The 20,490-nt window shown below is 31.9% G+C and overlaps 3 protein-coding genes across 4 annotated transcripts; 1 reads left to right on the forward strand and 2 right to left on the reverse strand.

Annotated features, from left to right (window-relative positions):
* Positions 1-11,105: 11,105 nt before the first annotated feature.
* Positions 11,106-12,570, reverse strand: LOC103873893 (50S ribosomal protein L15). Its single transcript, XM_009152299.3, has 4 exons — positions 12,066-12,570; positions 11,821-11,904; positions 11,655-11,744; positions 11,106-11,532 (listed from the first exon to the last, which is right to left on the reverse strand). The coding sequence occupies exons 1-4, from the start codon at positions 12,468-12,470 to the stop codon at positions 11,266-11,268; spliced, it is 846 nt and encodes a 281-aa protein (XP_009150547.1). The 5' UTR covers positions 12,471-12,570; the 3' UTR covers positions 11,106-11,265.
* Positions 12,571-12,765: 195 nt separating this feature from the next.
* On the forward strand, positions 12,766-16,809 carry LOC103873895. The gene is made up of 3 exons (XM_033272315.1): positions 12,766-12,844; positions 12,931-13,372; positions 15,970-16,809. The coding sequence occupies exons 2-3, from the start codon at positions 13,130-13,132 to the stop codon at positions 16,438-16,440; spliced, it is 714 nt and encodes a 237-aa protein (XP_033128206.1). The 5' UTR covers positions 12,766-12,844; positions 12,931-13,129; the 3' UTR covers positions 16,441-16,809.
* A 234-nt stretch (positions 16,810-17,043) lies between these two features.
* On the reverse strand, positions 17,044-19,540 carry LOC103873896 (WAT1-related protein At5g64700). 2 transcript variants are annotated; one of them, XM_033272309.1, is made up of 7 exons: positions 19,195-19,540; positions 19,030-19,086; positions 18,414-18,530; positions 18,095-18,341; positions 17,663-17,821; positions 17,413-17,564; positions 17,044-17,321 (listed from the first exon to the last, which is right to left on the reverse strand). In XM_033272309.1, exons 1-7 carry the CDS (start codon positions 19,371-19,373, stop codon positions 17,195-17,197), a joined length of 1,038 nt encoding a protein of 345 aa, XP_033128200.1. In that variant the 5' UTR covers positions 19,374-19,540; the 3' UTR covers positions 17,044-17,194. The 2 variants fall into 2 exon arrangements, with proteins under 2 accessions (XP_033128200.1, XP_009150551.1); XM_009152303.3 differs by having other exon boundaries at positions 19,030-19,092; positions 19,195-19,373.
* Positions 19,541-20,490: the final 950 nt, after the last annotated feature.

Below are 20,490 nucleotides of genomic sequence, written 5' to 3' on the forward strand. Positions count from 1 at the left end.
AGTCCATGCTTCTTCTGTTTGTGGCCAGGGCCGGCACTGAACTGACGTCAAGATGAAGATCGTGAAGTTAAAAACTTTGCTCCAAACAATTTTGCAATGTTTCCAACATTTATAACTTGATGCATATAATATATATCAAAATACATTTGTTGTACACGCTTTTATTAGTTTTGCTTTTAAAAGAATGTATTTGCAGTTATAAATGTTTTGTGCCAGTGAAATAATGGTTGAAAAACCTCTATACATATGTCATTTTAAAATAACACCCAACTTCTATATATAGTCAATACATATGTCCATGTTATATTCTACACTAAATATTTTTTTTTAAATATAGAAAACAGTTTTTTAGTCTACAAGCAAATGTTGTATAGCAAGTATGCATTATACAAAATAATATATATGTAAAATCCATACGCAAAAACATAAAAGTTGATATAGACCTCTTTCTGACACATGCACAATCCACTATGAATAAGAATTAAAAAAAAAATAGTATTGTCATCAAACTTTATCACAAATCCACATTTGTACATCTATAATTATGAGTTGGACAATTAGTTAATTTGATACAATACCAAAGCAAGAATAATCGAAAAACAACTATACCACCGCATACTAATAAGTAACACATAACAGATAACCAAATTCTTGAATCTTAAAACAAATTTCAACTCAAGCATTTAGTGAATATCAAATTAACTAATATCCCACCCGTAGGGCGGGCCGACCCTAGTATATATATATATATATATCTGCATAAACTATTCCACATTGAATTCTATACAAATGGCTGAAAATAACTCAATACTATAGTACTAGGTTCGAACATTATATTATATATAAAAATTATTTTATGTATTATTTGTTTTTAACATATTATGAGATAATAAATATATTGAATAATTAAAAATTCAGTAACTATTACTTATAGAAATAAATTGTTACAAACATATAAATAAATTTTATAGTCCAAAAAATATTTTTTTCTATTTGATATGGTATATAATTAAATTTAAATTATAGTAACATATATATATATATATATATATATATATATATATATATAATATACTTTAATATTAAATACATATTAAATGATGTTTTTACTCATATGTTTTTTTATCCTTTGCATATGTTATAGCAAAAACTTTAAATTACTGATAATAAAATTTTTATTGTAAGATTAATAGTTTTAGTAGTTTATAATATTTTCAAACAAATGAAACGATATATATTTTTTATCAAAAAGTATTTGTTCAAAGTAAATTTCAAAATTAAAATATTTATGTATTTTTATATGGCATATAGTTTAATTTAAAATGATATATATATATATCATTTAATCTTAATACTTATTAAATGAAACTTTCAACTTATATGATTTTGTAATCATTTTGTATCATGTCATAACAAAAATTTTAAACCATGGATCACAAACTTTGAATGTGAGATTCTTAACAGTTCTACTAATTTATACTCGTTTTTTAAAATTTAAAATATAACATATACAGAAAAATCTAAACTTTATTATATGATTAATATGATTGTTTAATTTATTTTAATAGTTCAAAATTAAACAGATATAATATAAAATACACCTATTTTTATCAAATCTTTATTATTCAAAGTCATTAATTGTCATATATACATTAATCACATTAGACAATTCTGTAATTTCATTTTAGGAAATAATAAAGCACATTAATAATGTATTTATGGTTAGTTTAATAAACAATTTATTTTATATTTTGATAGACCAACTTAATTCTTTAATAATTTTAAAAATCATTTTAGCGATGACACGTGGCTAAAAAAAATGTTGTAATGTTTTCCAATTAATATAAAATGGATTCTTTAAGCCATAAATTATATTGTAAGATTGTTAACGGGTAGAAAAAATGTTGTACTATACGCTGCTATTTGCAGCATTTCATTACCTGAGGCCAGAGAAAAAAATCAGGTTGCCGTTTTTGGATTGTTGATAACACAAACATGACGTCTAAAATTCTTTGTGGTCCTTAAGATTAGATTTGACAATTTTAAGTTTTGCCGAAAGGCAGAGAAGACGAGAAACCAAAGCACGTGTGCGATCAGTGTTCTACTTATCTACTATAGTTGTCAAAGTCAAACTAAGATATTCGAACCAAACACATTTATTGTGTTATGACATAAAACTGTTACGCGACGAAGAAAAAATGGTTTAGATGAGTATCACTACGTAGTATATTTAATGAATAATCGTTTTCACAAAGAAAATAGGAAAAATTGCCAAAAAAAAAAAAGGCACAAAACCAGTTTTATTCATTTTGTCTATTTTTTACTTTTTCTATTTCTGAAACTTAGTGAAATAAATAGTTTTATGAATCAAAAAAATTATTAAAAATATAAACAATTAATAAAATACTCATATACACAAAATGATATTTTTTTTAGTTGGAAAACTTAATAAATAATTTTTTTTTATATTTTACTAAAAGTAGATTTTGTCTTCTACAGAAAATGAGTTACTAGAAAACGAATTCTAGATTATACAAGTTCATCTACATTTTTTATAACGAACAATCTTCTTTTTAATTAAAATTCTAAATATGGGGAATGCTAATTTTACTAATTGTAAAGATATCTACTTTTCTCCATGATACAATTTCTACTTTTACGAAATATTCTAAAATTCTCGGAATGCGAAATCTAAACACTATTTGTACGTCTACATGAAGTAGAAATTGCATTCTAAACTTTTGTCATTGTTCTACACAGTGTAGAAGGTGTCTTTTACGGATAAGAAAACATATTTTTTTGTGAAAATTAAGGAAAATTCAGTTAAGAAAATATTCTAAAAATATTTTAACTTCCTTAAAATACGTATAGGTCGATTTACCTTGTCAAAAATGTTGTTTCCTTTTTATTAAACGTTAAGAAAAAAATTATTTCCTTTTTTGTTAAACCTTTTAATAAAAAAATAAACTTTTTAATTTTAACGTTTTTAAAACGTTTGTAGAAAAATAAAAATAAAACTTTGTAAAACGTTTTTAAGAAAATTTAATAAAAATAAACTATAAAATAAAAATAAAACTTTATAAAAAAGTTTTTAGTAAAACATTAAATAAACATTATAAAAATGTTGTACTTAGTTTTGTTTTTATAAAAAAATTAAAACGTTTGTGAACTTTTTAGTTTTATAAAACTTTTTAATAAAATATAAAAATTAAAATTAAAACATTGTTTTTCTTTTTATTAAACTTTTTAAAGTTCAGTTAAGCTTTTAAATTGTGTTTAATGTATTTAATTTGATTAATCAGTGATTAGTTTTGGTATTATAAAAAAGAATATACTAAAAGGACAATTTAATGATGATATTATATCGAATAGACAACCATGCTATTTTTTTTGTTTCGTTTTGGCAAATTTCTCAAAAAAATGTCCAGTTTCGCAAAAGAAAAGACATGTAAATGATGTGGATGCACCGAAACTATTTTGTTGAAAAGTATACGTTGCGATTGATTTATTTAAAAGGCGTACACATTAATTCATCGGAAAATCAAAAGGTAGCGAACGAACTTGTTAGTTCACCAAATTGTCCGTGTCTTCTTCCTCCTTCCATCCACAAATATATGATTCGACTTATTAATCCACTTGTCATTTCAATACATCTGTCATATTATGATCCAAGTTGTTTTTCTCCAAATCAAAAGGACCAAAAACATAACCTTCTCGGGTTTATGGCATTGAGATGTTTTGAAAACTAATTTATTCTCCAGAAAGCAATCACAATATTCTAATATAAATATGCAAATGGTTGTATGCCAACATACGCTGAATTTCAAGCTGGTCATATTAAGAATCCAACATGGGAAATGCAATATCATAAATAAAAAATATGTATTATTTAAAAGGTATTGAATAACCATTTAATTCCTAATTACATTTTAAATAAGAATGTAATTTCACTGTAGTCCGAGTTTGTTCGAGTTAGTGTTCTAAATATTCGATCTGTTTCATAAAGATTGTCGCTTTGACAATTTTCGCACATATGATTGAAATGAATATATATTCTTATTAATTACACTTATTCAACCAATAATATTTGAGATAAATAAAACTATTTATCATATCAATGCATTTATAATTAATATTTAGTTGGAAGTAAGTATAAGTTGTATAGAAATTCTTAAATGAAAATCTGTATAACAAAAAAAAAATGTCAAAATGACACTTTTGTAAATCATATAGAGTAAAATATAGTTTTGGAATTCGGAATTTAGAATCAAACAAAATTCAAAATATTAAAAACCCATTTGTAAAAATATTTGTTTTCTGGTTGAAAAGGGGAAATGCTTGTGATCCTATATCAAAAATGAAATAAAAGCTAAAATATTGTAAATATATGAATTATATATTTCATTTCCGAATATCTCTATGTTGAAAACCTGTAAACTTCACAAATTAAATGCAACAACTGTTTTACTAGTCAATTTGTAATAATTTAGCGTAGCAAATAATTCTGGTCGTATATATCTATTCAACTACCCATTTGATGCTTCTTGCAATGTCACAGTATTGTTTAGTGTGTAGATTACAACGTTTTGGTTTATGACCAACTATTGACCCGTACGCAGTTTTAATTTAATTAAAAGATAATATTGCATAAATCTACTATACTTCTACTCTCCGTATAACTATAATCGGCAATATGGATGAGATGTGTATGTCAACCCTTGAAACGATATTTGGTGCGACATGGTCATGTGAATCCTCCCTTTCATTGTAAATTTATTACTCAAGATTTATAGACATGACTCGTGATTCGACTCATGAGTCATGCCTCGCACCACCTTTACACTCCGACCGTTCCGTACACTATACGCGTACGTAACGTTGATTTTTCACAACTACAATATGTCAATATGTCTTCTCTAACACATAAGCACGATCCCACGAATGTATTATGTATATATTATATATACCATGGGTTCAAAATATTTGCAGCACAAGCACGGAAAGGGTATAAATGGTTTATTAAATGTGTGTTTTTGGAACTATTTTTTTTGTCAAATGGCCTGTGTTGTTTATCCAATGATTAGTTAAACATTACAGTTAATCATATTGACGGTGTTGCAATCTATTTCCACGTTTGGATTCATAAAGTAAAACGTATGGTGATGCGTCTTGGGTACGTTAATCACAACACAAAAACGGTCAGTGTATTACTAATCAGTCCATATATACATAATATGATAATAATGTGGCAAAACACACACAAAATACGGTACCTAGCTAGCCGATACTATATACCTATATATGTGTGTGTAATGTGACATTACATTATATAAATCAATGGTCCATAACTATACTTCACTAGAAACCTGTACAACCAATCTAGGGCTTGGCTAGGTAGAATTGTCAGTCAGTTTTCGTGTTGGCCTGAAATAGTTTTTATCGACATAAACGAAATAATAATGGATCGAGATGTACGATTTCTAGATTTGTAATAAGAGTAGCGAAGACGTAGTCAGTGTTTGAAATAGTAAAGATAGGTATGGAACTTAGACCAACTTCAGATTTCAACTGTTGGTACTGACATTACTATGACTCTTCTATTTTTGTTTACTTTCTGTTCTTCTACTCTATCTCGTAGACATGGACGATATGGTAATTTTAGTCCATACTCATTGAATTCAAGTTCTTTCTTTCCATAACAAATAATTCGTATAAGTTATTATGGGTGTGATTGCATTTGCCTGATTGGTAGTCTTTTAAGCAACTAAGATAAGATGGTATTGGTAGCCTTTTTCTAAAAAAAACACTAAGATAAGATGGTTTTTACTTTTTTTTTTAATACTGGGTAACACATTACATCATCATATGATCTCTAAATCTATTATATATGATGATCAACTACCTGCAACATATGCGATATTGATGAACAGCTCCACGAATAATGATTCCACGATGAAACTCTCCCCGAAACACTTGAAACCACTGATGGTTCTGCATGTACGACATTTTCGATGGACATGCTCTCACTGCAACATGCGACCACAATAAACGGCTCTGCTTACAGTATTCTGGAACCTCCGAAAGCTTCGCATCCTATAATCTGTAAGAAATTGCATAGTCTGGGATTCGAACTCTAGACCTGAATGTAGAAGCCTTTAAACCTTAACCAATAGGTTACGATGGTTCCACAAATGGTTTTTACTTGTGTTCTAATATTTTCATGTTTCCTACTAGTGTGTATCACACAATACTTCTCATGTATTCGAATTCTATTAATTACAAGGGTTAATGAAAAATGATAAAATCTTGGAAATGTAGGGATCACGTTGCATTGAATAAGAAAAACCCTTAATTCTATTGACATGGTCTAAACAAGAGATTCAAATAGCAAGAACGGTGATTGATAAGGGCACTGTACACATACGTGTGTCTATACAAATTATAGCAAAATATATGCATTTCAAGTAGCAGATTGAGGAAGATTTTGCAATAAAGTTCGAATAGTGTCTGTATTGTAATATAATTATAATCGGTCACTATGTTTATACTGGGGCCTATCATGTTCTCTCCTAACCAAAGAAAGAAAACAATATAATTGTATATAAGTAATTGTATATAAGTAAATAATATAAAGCTTTTTGAGTCTTGACATAGCATACAAAAGGCCACACCTTACCGTATGACTTTATATTATTAATTTCTCTTTTCCCACTGTTTACGTTCTTTCACTTTCACTGAACTGAACATAGGTGATGAAACGTTTAATTTTATTTTAATATGTTCAGTTACTTGTAAGAAAAAACATGGGAAGTGAGTGAATCAATTTATTTGTTAAAGCATGATTAATGAAGGTTCTTAGAGATAAAGTTTTTAGCATAATTTAAGAATCAGTTTTTAATTTTAACAAAGAAAAATGTTAAGAACCGGTCTTTTTTTGTTGTTAAAATTAAGAACCGATTTTTAAATTACGCTAAAAATCTTATCTCTAAAAACTCTCATTAATCATGGTTTTATATCCTTCTTCTTTTTATCAATTAAAGATATAAATAGCAAAGAGCGTGATCTGAACAAAGATGTGATCAGCTATAAAACTGAAATTTCTTTTCTGTAGAACTGAGTCTTAGCGAGCTGACATGAGTTTTAAAAAAATTTGAGTTAAATGTTGGAATTTTTTTAATCTAATAGATAATTTTCTGAGACTTGATCAGCTATAAAACCGAAATTTCTTTTTTGTACAAACTGAAATCTTACCGAGCTGACATGCCTTTTAAAAGATTTTGAGTTAAATGTTGGAATTTATTTTAATTTAATAAATAATTTTGTGAGACTTGGGCAATATCCGCCCCCCCCCCCCTCCCCTCCCCCAGACCGAACACCATAGATTTATGTTTACGGTGTTACTTCTGTCGAAATATATAATTCCTAAGCAGCAAGCAACTATTCAGAAGAGAAAACACATTGTTGGGCCATACAAACGTCTTTTCTGAATTCAAGAAGATGATTATTTAGAAATATATTATCATAAATTAATAGTAACAGTTACTAAACTAACCGTACATTGTTTTAATCAGTAGTATTGATGAATTAATAATGGGATGTTATAGAAATGAACGAATCTAAATTTTGGTGTATATAAATATTTTTAATTTTTTTAAATTAAGAACTGTTTTTTATTATTTGGGAATTTATATCTCTGTAAAAAATCTCTCAAAATTTGAAAACTAAGACCTATGATTTATTTGACTGTATCCATATATGTCCTAATTTTAGAGATTCCATATTGATAGTTTATTCAAAGAACTTTTATGAATAAAATAATAAAAATAGAAAATTAGAAAAAAAAGAGTTTGAGAATCTCTTGTTTTATAAATTTTACTCTATTTTAGATTCATCCGTCATTTGTCAAAATCTCAAAATTTAATTTTGTTTAAAATATTAATTTTTTCGTTAGGAAAAATCAGTGAAACTCTCACCAATGTCGATGTTCTTATTATCTAAATAATTTTCACATAGTAGCGAAAGACAAATATAGAAGATACAAAATGTTTATTAAAATAAATGTTTCATCTTTTTAATGTTGGTTAATTATTTTTTGACAAACTATTGAAATGTTATATATATATATATATATAATTATACAGTCGACGACTAGTCTCGTGAGGATTTATGTTTGTTGCAATATCCTGAACTTCTATGAAGATTTCTTAAAAAAAAGTTCTCCAATAATATGCATAATTCAACTTTCTTGGACTCAAAATCCAAACATCTTGTTATAAAAGTATTAATGAGCTTTTAATGAAACCACTCAACTAAAAAAACTTCCATACTTTTCACCATCTAGGAAACATTTTTTTTCTCCGACTAGTTTCGCATATTGCTCTTGTTTTTTTTATAGACAGAGTAGAATTGTTTTTTTTTTTTGTAAACTGGCTTCAGAGTAGAATTGTTTAAGCTACAACTTTGCTGATCCTAAACTGGGGTAACTATATGTTCAACTTGACCTAAATGCACCAGCTCTAAACCCAAACCACCTGAACAAGGCTACAACGATGCAATAACAAAATCTACACTTGCTCGGTAACTTTTTATGGCTAAGAATATGCAAAATATTAGATGTTCGACTTCAAATTTTGGCAAGGCGGCAACCGAATGGGTTATGAAGCTTTGGATGAATTTTAGTAAAACTCACAACAGTCGCAAACTTACAAGAAATGTATATTTTGTTTCTTTTTACTGCGACGAAACTAAAATATAAACAAAAAACCTAAAATATCTACAATTATAGTCAAAGAAAACCCAACACTAAACAGAACTTCGGCGTGTAGACCAAACGTACTTGACAAATACAAATGACAACAAGTCTATAAGAGACTCATAAATGTATAATTTTATCTTTTTACTGCGATGAAATTCAAATAAAATTAAAAACCTAAAATATCTACAATAAGTCTAATAAAACCTAACACTAAACAGAACTTCGGCGTGTAGACCAAATAAATATACTTGACAATTGACAACAAGTCTACAATTCCTTGCGTGGTTCGTGATTTATTCAAAAACATTTTGTTTTTGAAAATAAATAGAAAATATCAAAACTAAATAAATTCACACATAAAACCTCATATTCAGAGTCTTCTCTCTCTCTCCCACAATCTCTAGCTGCCCATATTTCTTGCTGTCAACAAATTCATTCACCAATCTCCTTCTTTCCCATCAACAACAAACTTAAAACACAAAGTCTTTTCACTATATTAAAACCATTTCACCAAAAACTCTTCCTCAAGGAACCTCTCTTCAACAATGTCGTCTCGAAACTACATATCAGGAACCCACTTTTGGTTTCTTCTTATCCTTCTTCTTCTTGGTTTCTGTAACGGAGCAAGAACAAGCAAGAACGTCTTCAACGCGAAACTACACAAGAAAGATAACGACGTCGTTGCGTCTTCATCTCGACAGTTCTTGGGATTCTTACCACGTCACTTCCCTGTTCCAGCTTCTGGTCCCTCTAGAAAACACAATGATATCGGTTTACTTAGTTGGGATCGATCTTCTCCGTGAAAAGCTTTAAAGGTCACCTACGTACTTTTTTATTTATTTTTCTATTAATTGTTTTTCTTCTTTCTTTTATTTGGTTTTCCTACTTTACCCCCTGCTTCTGAATTTTAAGCTGGTGTAAATGGTTTTGATTTTTTTTTTTTTTGAGATCCCCAAAAAATGTGTTTTTGGTTTGATTCTTATCAACGAGGCAAAAAAAAAAATATAATCGTATGATTAACTTGTAACTGGAAGTTGTAGTTTATTTTTGTAACAGGAATTTGTATTGTTGCACGTATCAAAGTGTAAGGGCCGACTTTGTTCGAGGACTAGTTATGCATGTTGTAAAAGAGTTTACCAATTGTTCAATTTTAAAGAGAACTGAAATATATGGTGTAACTATAAAGTTTGATGCAGATTGGTCTTGAGATATATGATCGACTTCTTTGGGATCTTTTTATTTGTTTGCTTGTAACCAATAATGTTCTTTTTTTTTTTTTTTTTAACTACCAATAATGTTCTTTGAAATGTCAATCGTGAATTGTCAATGTGATGGACCAACAACGCTTTGCATACATGCATCTAATATCGTCATTTAACTTATTTTAGTTATTAGACATTCTACAAATCTAACAATGCAATCATCACCCTTACAGACTTTTTCCCTTAAATTTGTATTTTTCATAATCATTCGGTTTCGTAGTTAAAAAATAAATAATGTTTATCATGATTGTCTAAGAGAAAGAACAATGACACGGATCTTAGTACTAAGAACACGTGTACTGGTTAATTAACTAAAGGAAGGTGATGTTTCATTTTGTCTGCGTAGCATTTTGCTTCTTAATCATCGTTTCTATCTCCATATCCATTTGCTTATTTATCCACGATTTTTTAGAAAGAGGTTTTCTTTTCCTTGTGTAGTTATTTTAAATGATCAGTGCTATAATTAACAATATAGTCATCATCATCATTACATGTTTGTTTAAAGTAATGAGTTCTAAAATCTCGAAAAAGTAACTTTTTCTTTTCATGCTCTGTTGTTTAAATTCAGGCAATCATTCTCCTTTCCTGTAAGTTAGCTGAATTACGCACGGCGGTTACTGCTGATGTTATTAAAAATACTGCTACACACAGTATAGTTATGGGAAACTACAAAGTAAAAAAAAAGTATCAGTTATTTTTTGTAAATCTACTTTCCATGTAAAAGATGTTTTTCTGTTTTGCAAAGTTAACATTAGGTTACTGTATATCACTCTGTATCTGTCTAGCAAATTATATGTTGTTTCTGAACGAATTGTTTTCAAAACATGCTATAAAAGAACAACTCCAACCCTATATCTTTTTGATAATTGACTCTTTATGGTAGTATAATATAATTTTTATCAATAACTCCTGATATTCGGTAATAATTATCCTTTATTCCTTTGACAGTCCATTTGTGAAAGTTACTGTAAGTTACAGTCTGTAAACCATTATAAGATAGATTTCTATTGCTTTTGCAGAAGAAATCATCTCTGAGATTTGATTTAACAATTGGCTATTATCGTTTGCAGTGTATATACAGTTATCAATAATCAATCTAATTTGGGATTTAAGTCCATAAAAACTTTAAACGTGAATGACATTATTTGGTGGTCCATCGACCATTCTCAATTTTTCTTGTAAGAACAAGACCAAGAAACAACAAACAGCTTACACCGAACAATCAAACGTTAAAAGCCTAACCGAAAATCATGATTCAACAGGAGACTCAACTTTGCTTTCCTCAGCTGCATAGAAAGGGATGGGTTTCTTCGGAGCAGGAAGACGTCCGATGCTATCGACCCGATCTTGTTGTTTAGGAGGTGGTCTCGCTGCTTTTGGCAATAACCTTCCTTTCTTCTCAAACCATTCCGGTTTAAGCAATGCCCTCAACCCCAATTTGTTGTAATACACTCTTCTCACTGATCCTCCTGCTGCCTCCACCACCTCCTTAGCCCTAACTGTCACTCTCGAAACCTGTAGTAAAACATGCCCACATTAAACTAGCGAACTCATGGACTGATGATGACAATGACTTGGCACCACAGGGAAAATGCAAATGACAGTACAGAGCAAAACATCATAATTCAAATAGAAACCTCTAAATGAAGTGGCCATTTAATCTCATCAGCACCACGACCCATTAGTCTTACTCCGTCTTCTATTTGCTTCCCTATGGCTCCCACATCCTGCAGATCAGCGCTAATGTTTCAGTAAGAAGTAGAGACACATGTGAATAGAAAAGAGTGATGAGTGTGACCAAACCTTGAGCGTTTTCATCGTGATCAACTCATGGGAATCTATCTGCCCAGCGTTAATAAGTTTAGCGATCTTCCCCAAACCAACTGGCTGCACCACACAACAACCATATACATCAACAGAGCGTTAAGAATCCAAATTCGAAACCTTTAGACACAGCATCGGTGATATATATTCTCATTTCAACCTAATCTAATGAGTTCTGGACCCGTTAGAGACAAATCTCAGAACCGAAAGATGAGAGCTTTAACCTGAAAGTGAAGCTTAAACTTGTTCTTGAAGCCACGTTTAGGTAAACGACGTCGTAACGGAGTCTGCCCACCTTCGAAACCAAACTTCATCGTCCCTCTCGCCTTCTGCCCCTTGTGACCTCTCCCCGCGGTTTTACCTTTGCCAGACCCAATACCTCTTCCTTTCCTCGTCTTGAGCTTTCTCGGCACATTGTCTCTCAGATCGTTCAAGCTCAACAAACTGTAAGCTCGAATCCCCTGAAACGACGAAACTCCGCCCGGAAAGCTAGGAACTTGAGTAAGGATCGGAGATCGACGGCATTGAAGAGCCGGCGAAGAGATGATGAATCTGGGGTTGGCGGAGTGATGAATCGAGGAATTGAAGAGAGATGTTGAAATGATCGAAGAGATTCTTCTTCTAATCATCTTCTTCGTTTAAGGAACACGCACGCAGATTCCGATTTGGGATTTTTAGGGTTTATGAGAGATCTCAGTTCTGGATCATCATCGTCTTCTGAGGTTCAGGTTGCTGCCATCATTGGGCTTCTTCGTTCATTTTATAGGCCTGTTTATGGCCCAGTCTTTTCAGCCCAAGGCTGATTTAATTGAACCGTCCGGTTAAGTGCATAACCGAATTTATTTTCCCCGCCAATTTGCTAAACGACGCCGTTTTCAGCGAAGTAACATTAAAATTAAAAACAGGAAAGGGTTTAAGGTCATCGTCGCATTGAGTATCTACAATAACTATTCTCTCTCGTTGTCTCGCCGTCGACGGAGCAAGAGCAACCCTTCGTTCTCAGGTTAACCCGCCTTTTACAATTGCTTTCTCGTTTTGATTCCGCCTTCAATTTACTGTCTATCTGTAACTGCGATTTTGATCGTGTAGGAGCTAGGAACTAGTAGGATTGAGTTGTTATCTTCAATCTGCTTTGAGAATCTGTGAGAGCTGAGAGGTGGGTAGAGATGACATTGGATTACAAACCTTCAGAAGAGTTCGAAGTCAGTAAACTACAGTCGCTCCTTGACTTTGATGTGACGACGGGTGCGAAGGAGCTTTGGCTTATCCAGTGCCCTACAAGTCATGTATGTTCGGAGAAAGAATGTTATCAGCACGATTGTGCTCTCCACTTGAGAAAGCTCTCTCTCCGCCGGCGTTCCTTTTTCCAGTCAGCTCTTCCGGTGCACAGCCTTTGCTCCACCGGCGCTCAGCCTTCTCTCCACCAGGCCACCTCTCTCTCTCCGCCGGAAAACTCCTTTCTCTCTCAAATTCCGGCCAACTTTTAGCCTCTCTCTCACGGTGGTCTTCTCAGATTCTTGTGGTGAAAAAGGTAGACAAATCAAAATCTTGAAATCTAAAGAACACCATTATATCTGAAAGAAATCTAGGATCTATATGAATCCATAACTTATAAACAATCTATGGATTTAAAATATTAATCTTGTTTCTATGATCCATATGATCCATATGAAACTTGATTCTAAAATTATTTTGAATCCATAAAACTTAAAATTCTCTAAAGGTTCTAAGTTTCTCTAAAAACTTATAAACTTATTAAAATACCTAAAGATCTATATGAATCTTGTTTATAAAAACTTATGAATCATAAAATTATTAGAGAAAGCTTAAACCTTTTGATTCAATCCTTTTGTTTGGCCATTTTACCAGATGTGATAAACATAAGTGTATAATCTGGCCAAAACAAAACTCCATCAAATCCTTGCTGTGCCATTTTCGGCCAGATCCCCTAAAAATCAGTCAACCCATCAATAAAATCGAAATTAAATTCATTCATTGCATATCCTTGACTGTTAATATTTGTTTTGTAACTGTCAAAGTTTTAAAAACCTTTTTTATAAATGCATAATCGATTTTATAAATGCTTGTTTGATTTTATTAAATGCATATCTTTGACTGAAAATTATTTCTAAAAGTTTTATAAGCGATAGTCTTGTTTTAAAATTGATATGTCATAAGGTAGAATAAAATCTGTTTGAAATCATTTGATCATATTGTTGTTAAACCAACCATGAACCGATTTTATCTCATACTGAATTTTGATCACATAGTTTGCTAGTTAAAATAAAACTTGATCTAGTTTCATCCTTGAACCTGATTCTGTGATTAAATTATGTACTGATCATTTGCATACCTGATAGCATCATTTAGTAAATCATTAGATCGAACTTGAATCATCCATGAACTAACCTTTGCATGCATCCAACTATCATATTGTTAAAACTGGACATAGGTATCATATTGTTGAAACCAAACATACATGTTCGCATAGCTTTAGCAATGATGATACTAGTGCGTCTGAAGTGGTTCATGTTGTTTGCTTCTAAATGATTCACACTGTTTGTATATAGTTAGACAAAATCGGTTTCCATTTGAAATTTAGAACATTTGCTTTATCACTGAAGGCACTGAGCAATCAGACAAGAATAATTACAAGGCAATTGTTGTCATTCGCCATCACCTTGCTGAAGGTCTCAAGGACTAGTATCTCACAATTGAGAATCCTCTGGAACTTTGGACAGAGTTGAAAACCAGATTTAATCATCAGAAAAACTGTGATATTGCCAAAAGCCCTTTATGATTGGAAAAACCTGAGAATCCAAGACTATAAGTCTGTGGAAGAGTATAACTCGGCTTTGTTCAAAATAGTCTCAAAGTTGAAACTTTGTGGTGAGACTATTACTGATGCTGATATGTTGGAGAAGACATTCTCCACATTCCACACAAGCAATGTTGTGCTTCAGCAACAGTACCGAGAGAAGGGTTTCTCCACTTATGCTGCCTTAATCTCTTGTTTGTTGCTAGCTGAGCAAAACAATGAGTTGCTCATGATGAACAGTGAGCTAAGGCCTCCTGGTGCTAAAGCATTGCCTGAGGCACATGCGGCCGTAGAGCCAAAGGATGAGACTCCAAGAGAGTCATACCGTGGTCGCATGAGAGGCAGCGGTAGATGGCAAGGTCGTAACCGTGGGTTTCAACCACGTGGCCGTGGATTTCAACCACGAGACCATCTTGGTCGCAGCCGAGGCCGAGGCTATAGCCGAGGTCATCAAGCTAACCGTGGGTATAAGTCCGACTTCAAAACCCATGGCTCGAGCTCGACCAAATCTGCTTGCCATCGTTGTGGGATGACCAATCATTGGGCTAATAAATGCAAAACTCCCAAACACCTTGTTAAGCTCTACCAGGAGAGCATAAAGGGCAAGAACTTAGCAACAAATTTGGTCCATTATGATGAAGAAAATGATCTGGACCATGAGGATGATCAAGCCCATGACAAAGATGATCAGGAGGACTTTGAGACTTCAGACCTCCTTACAAATGACAGATATCTTCATATTCAGCCACTTGTAAGGAGGTCTGAAGTCTCAAAGTCCTCCTGATCATCTTTGTTATGGGCTTGATCATCCTCATGGTCCAGATCATTCTCATCATCATAATGGACCAAATCAGTTTCAAAAAATATTTTTAAATTATAAAAAGAAAATTTGAAAAAAAAAATAAAAAAAAATTTCAAAAAAAATTTATAAAAATTTCGAATCTGAAAACATATAATCTGAAACTATAAAAAAAATTTTTTTTTTTTCATTTTTTTATTTTTATTTTTATTTTATTTATTTTTATTTATTTTTGTTTGTTTATTTAATATTAAACCAATGGTATTAAGGATATTTTACCCTTTAATGAATGTCATTTTTGTGACTTTCTCCTTCTAGTGCTATTTTGAGACATAAACTTCAAAAGATTCTATTATTGACAATTGCCCTATATAAAAAATATCAATGTTACTTAATTTTAAGGGCTCCCCATTTTAATGCATGTATTTCTATACAGAAGGTTAGTTTTATTACTTAATAATATTTGTTTCTTTTTAATTATGGATGGTTTACTAATTTCTCTTACTTATAGGACAAGGCAATAGAAAAAGAAATAACCAATCTATCTCGTAACAAAAGCGGCGCTTCTTCAGAAGTTTCAAAGCTTGATACTTCTTCTCTGGTGGCTTCTGATGTCAACACTCCAGAAATCTTTGATGTTCAGACTCGAAATGACCTCGAATATGTTAAGATACCAAGAGATTCCAAGGTTAAGACTCCGGAAACGCCCAAAGCCAAGGAAGCTGAAGACCAAGAAGTTAGTTTTTCAGAGAATTGGGAAGTTAAGTTTCCAGAGGAGTTGGAAGCTACCAAAACATCTGAAGTTTTCAAGGTTGCAGATCAGTCGAAACTTCAACAAGTTTCTAAGGTTTCTGCTCCTAAATTGTCTCAAGTGAAGGTTAAAAAAGAGCCAGATGTTCCTGAGGTCTTGGATGATAGGAGTGTTACAGAAGTTTTAGAGGTTCATGCTCCTTCCGAAGTGTCTGGAATTAAAGTTTCATGAGACTTATGTTCCTGAGGTCCTGGATGATAAAAACGCTCCAGAAGTACCTAAAGACTCATGACTGATGAAGTTAAAGCTGCAGAGTCAGAACTTCTAAAGGTTCCAGAGGCTACAACTTCAGAGGATTTAGAGACTGAAGTTCCAAAAGTTTTTGAAGTCAAGACTCCTGAGACATTGAGCGTTGGATCAGAGATTAAGATTGGCCAAGACGCAAGCAAAGTTAAGACTACAGAAGAAACAAAGGTTTCAGAGTTCGTGGATGCTCAAGAGAAGATTGATAAATCTGAATCTCAGATTCTTGAGGACACTAAAGTGACAGAAGACAAAAACAAAATTGTGAAGCGTAAAACAAAAAAAGGAGAAAAAGATACACAATCTAATTTAGATAACAAGTGAGTTACAAGTAAATTACCAACCAGGAGTAGCTAAAATTTATATTTTAAATTTCCAAAAAGAATGATTAAACATTCTTGTAGGCAATTTCAATTTATGAGTTTAGATCTCTAGACTCTAGTGCGTGTTATGTTTTCTTTCTTTATTATTAGTATGGGTTAAGAAGTCTTTTTTTCGTGTCACCATGTGTGTACGGATAAAAGTAGTTAGTGGAAAAAAAAACTCATTATGGACACTATTATTATGTTATGTGAAATGTGAATGATATAGCCACATATAGATATAGTAATAAGCCTTATTAATCTTTAGCACATCTTTAATACAAATTATGACGTTCATTCAACTAATGACAACCTTCACTTCATTTGCAAACGGCATCATCTTCGTGATGCTGCTCTGTCTTCTCATCATTAGCGTTCTTTTCCTCTCTATTTTTCCCCCACAGCACACAGTAGAGTCCTGTAATCAATAATAATCCACCTAGAATACTGGGAAAAACATACATATAAGTTAATTTATTGAATAATTTATCCTACATTTGAAGAAAATGATAATATACTTCAAAAAAAATTGTAGAACCTTCCAAGACTGATGATTTCACAAAGTAGAACCGCTGAAGAGAGGATAGTGAAGAAGAGAGACAAAGGAGTGAACATTGATAAGAAAACAGGTCCCCTCTTTTCTATAACCCATGATTGCAAATAATATGCTACGCCTGTTACAATGAATCCCTACATATATATGTTGTTTATATTATTTAGTAAAATAGTTTAGATTTTATACTGGAATTTGATATTTATTGTGAAATGGAATAGAGTTAGTTAATTACACAGTAAATGACTGCAACGAGTCGTAGGTTCCAACCAAGCTTCCATGCTGAGATATCTCTCTCGACTGCAATCGCGATGACAAATGATTGAATTGAACTCAGTAGACAATGAAGAGTTGTGAAGTATAGCTTCGAAGGGTAAACCTTTAACATACGGCCCTGTTTTCACATAGCGACAACAAACAAAAAATAGAAAAATATAATGATTCAGTTAGCACAATAACTAAATAAATGATTAAATCCAGCTAATCTTGATATTCATTCCACTCGTGATATTTTTATAAATTCTTTCACAATGTCGTCTTGTGTTGAAATACGTCTCTGGTATTGTTTTTCAACTGATATGTTTATATCACGTCACGTCTTACTAAATTTAGTGCTAATTATTTAACCAAGCAGCATAATAATGTGTGGAGCAATTTGATTAAGTACCTGCAAAACGAGCCAGAGACCCCATAAAATGTTGGAGGTGACCATGAGGACACATCCTTTGAGCCACGAGGTGGAACCGCCGGAGACGTGGCCGGGAATATTCTGGTGATGATAGAGGTGAAGACATAAAGGTAATTTCAACAGTGGACCTTTGTAAAGGGCTAATGTAATTACTCCTCCCATGCACACAGTTATCCCCACAAGCTTCGCTGTTCCTTGTATGCTCTTAACCGTAAGCGTCTCCATTCTTAAACATTTATTAAATAAAGATTACTAAAATAATTAAGAGAGCCAAGTAAAATGTATTGTAAGTATATACCCAAGAAAGAGAGCCAAGAAGAATGTTATGGCCGGAAGGGAAGCTGTTGTGGCGGCGGCCAAAGTCGCCGACGTGTATGATAATGCGATTCCGTTTAAGTTCAAGCTCAATGTCACACTGAAATTTCAGTATAGATAAGTTTAACTGATGTAAAAAAAAAAAGATAAGTTTAACTGATAATTATAAGAGAGTGTTTTTAACGCAAGTAGCACCAAAAGATAAAGTTTAACCGGTAATTAGAAAAGAGTGTTTTATAAACGCAACTAGCACCAAAAGATAAAAAGTTATTCGCATTTCGCGTTTGTTAGTACAATTTTAAAGAAAATATTGGTAAAGATATTTAACTGTAAAGAGTTTTTTTTTCCCTAAAATTAAGTGTAAAGAGTTTTATAATATTCTAACTAATGCACACAAGAAAAGTACACAATATGGTGCAACCATCGAATTTGTAATATGGTGCAATTTTTTCCTTGTCTGCGTTGTATTATTTACAATTTTAGAATGCTGCTTGATGAGAAAAAAAAGATTTTCTGAGTTTTTACTAGAATTGAAATAATTTTAACATATAAACGAAGACGAAAAAAATCAAAGCATATAAATCCTAAAAAGTACTTACCCAAATAGAGAGAGCATGAAGATCTTGATGAAGGTCACAAATGAAAGAGGTGGAGCACTTTTGCTATGAAAAAAATAAGAGCACAGTTTATGTAAATAAATATACACTTTAGGAAACATACTCATCTATCAACCAATGTACATAGAGAAGTATACAATTATGTACCGCTCGAAGAAGAAAGCGAGAGGAGCCAAGAACATGGTAGCGAACGCTTGACGATAGAAAACGAAGACGAAAGTGTTCATTCCGCCATCTAATACAGCTTTGGAGATCAGAAACATGAACGCATATATGAGTTGTATCATAGTCACCATCATGTATGGTTTCTTGGTCTCCATGTCCATCGATCGATATACTGATTATTTTTGTTTTTGTTTTGAGTTCTTGGAAAGATCTATATGTAATGTATATATGAGTTGTTGTAATGTTGTTATTTGAGTTATGATAAGAAGCCAAGTGGGTATTTATATAAGTACAGACACAAGCACGCACTGGTTTAATTTGATATTTTACGTCGGTGATATTCTAAGATAATGGAATAATTAATAGTACGTAGATAAGAGTCGAAGAAGAGAAAAGTTGTTACTTTCGTGTCACAACCTCACCACACCAACCAAAATGGTTTTAGATGCTGACTAGAGAATTTTTCGTATATATAAGTTTCTCGTTTCCGTCCACTATTAATCACCAAACGGTCCAAGTCACACTAACTAGATCTACAAAATACTGAATGGTACTGTGAAAACATAGATTCGTAAGCAACAAAATATGGTTTGTGAAATGACAGAATCATTAGGTGAAAAATTGAAACCACAGATTATATATTCGATCATTATGCAATCATGTATATATGCTGTTTTTCAAATTAATATAAGAAAATGCTTAATAGCTAGTCCTGTTATTATTCCATCTCACGAGTTTTGTTCGCGACAACTTTACCAACTAAGACCAATCCTTATTATTAATCTTGCGGAATTGTATAATAAGTAACCATGAATCACGTTATACCAAAAACTTAGAGATGAATCGAGTATATATACTGTATAGTAATATTTTCCAAACACGTTATGACGTTAACGTACCGATACGATGAACTCGATTAGTTATAGCTATTGTGTGTAACGGTTGACAAGAAAAAGGAATCTAGCGTGTGTAACGTTCAAAATTGACTTGTCAAAAAAGGTTCAACATTGAAAGGTATCTTGATTAGTTTGTTATGCATTTAGCTAGTTGAGAAATATTTTATCCGTTAGAAATTGTGTGTATTGAATTTACCTATTGCTTTTTGTGCGTACTAGATGTTCGATTGTATAGCCTTGATCGTGATCCATATAACGTAAACGCCTTAAACTAAGTTATCCACTCCAGTTATCCAATAAAAGAGCCCCCGAAATAAATTAATAATACTAAATTTATAAAGATATATATGAAACCAATTCAAAAGAAAAATAAAAGTAAAAC

Source organism: Brassica rapa, chromosome A06, assembly GCF_000309985.2.
Source record: "Brassica rapa cultivar Chiifu-401-42 chromosome A06, CAAS_Brap_v3.01, whole genome shotgun sequence".
Taxonomy (NCBI): domain Eukaryota; kingdom Viridiplantae; phylum Streptophyta; class Magnoliopsida; order Brassicales; family Brassicaceae; genus Brassica; species Brassica rapa.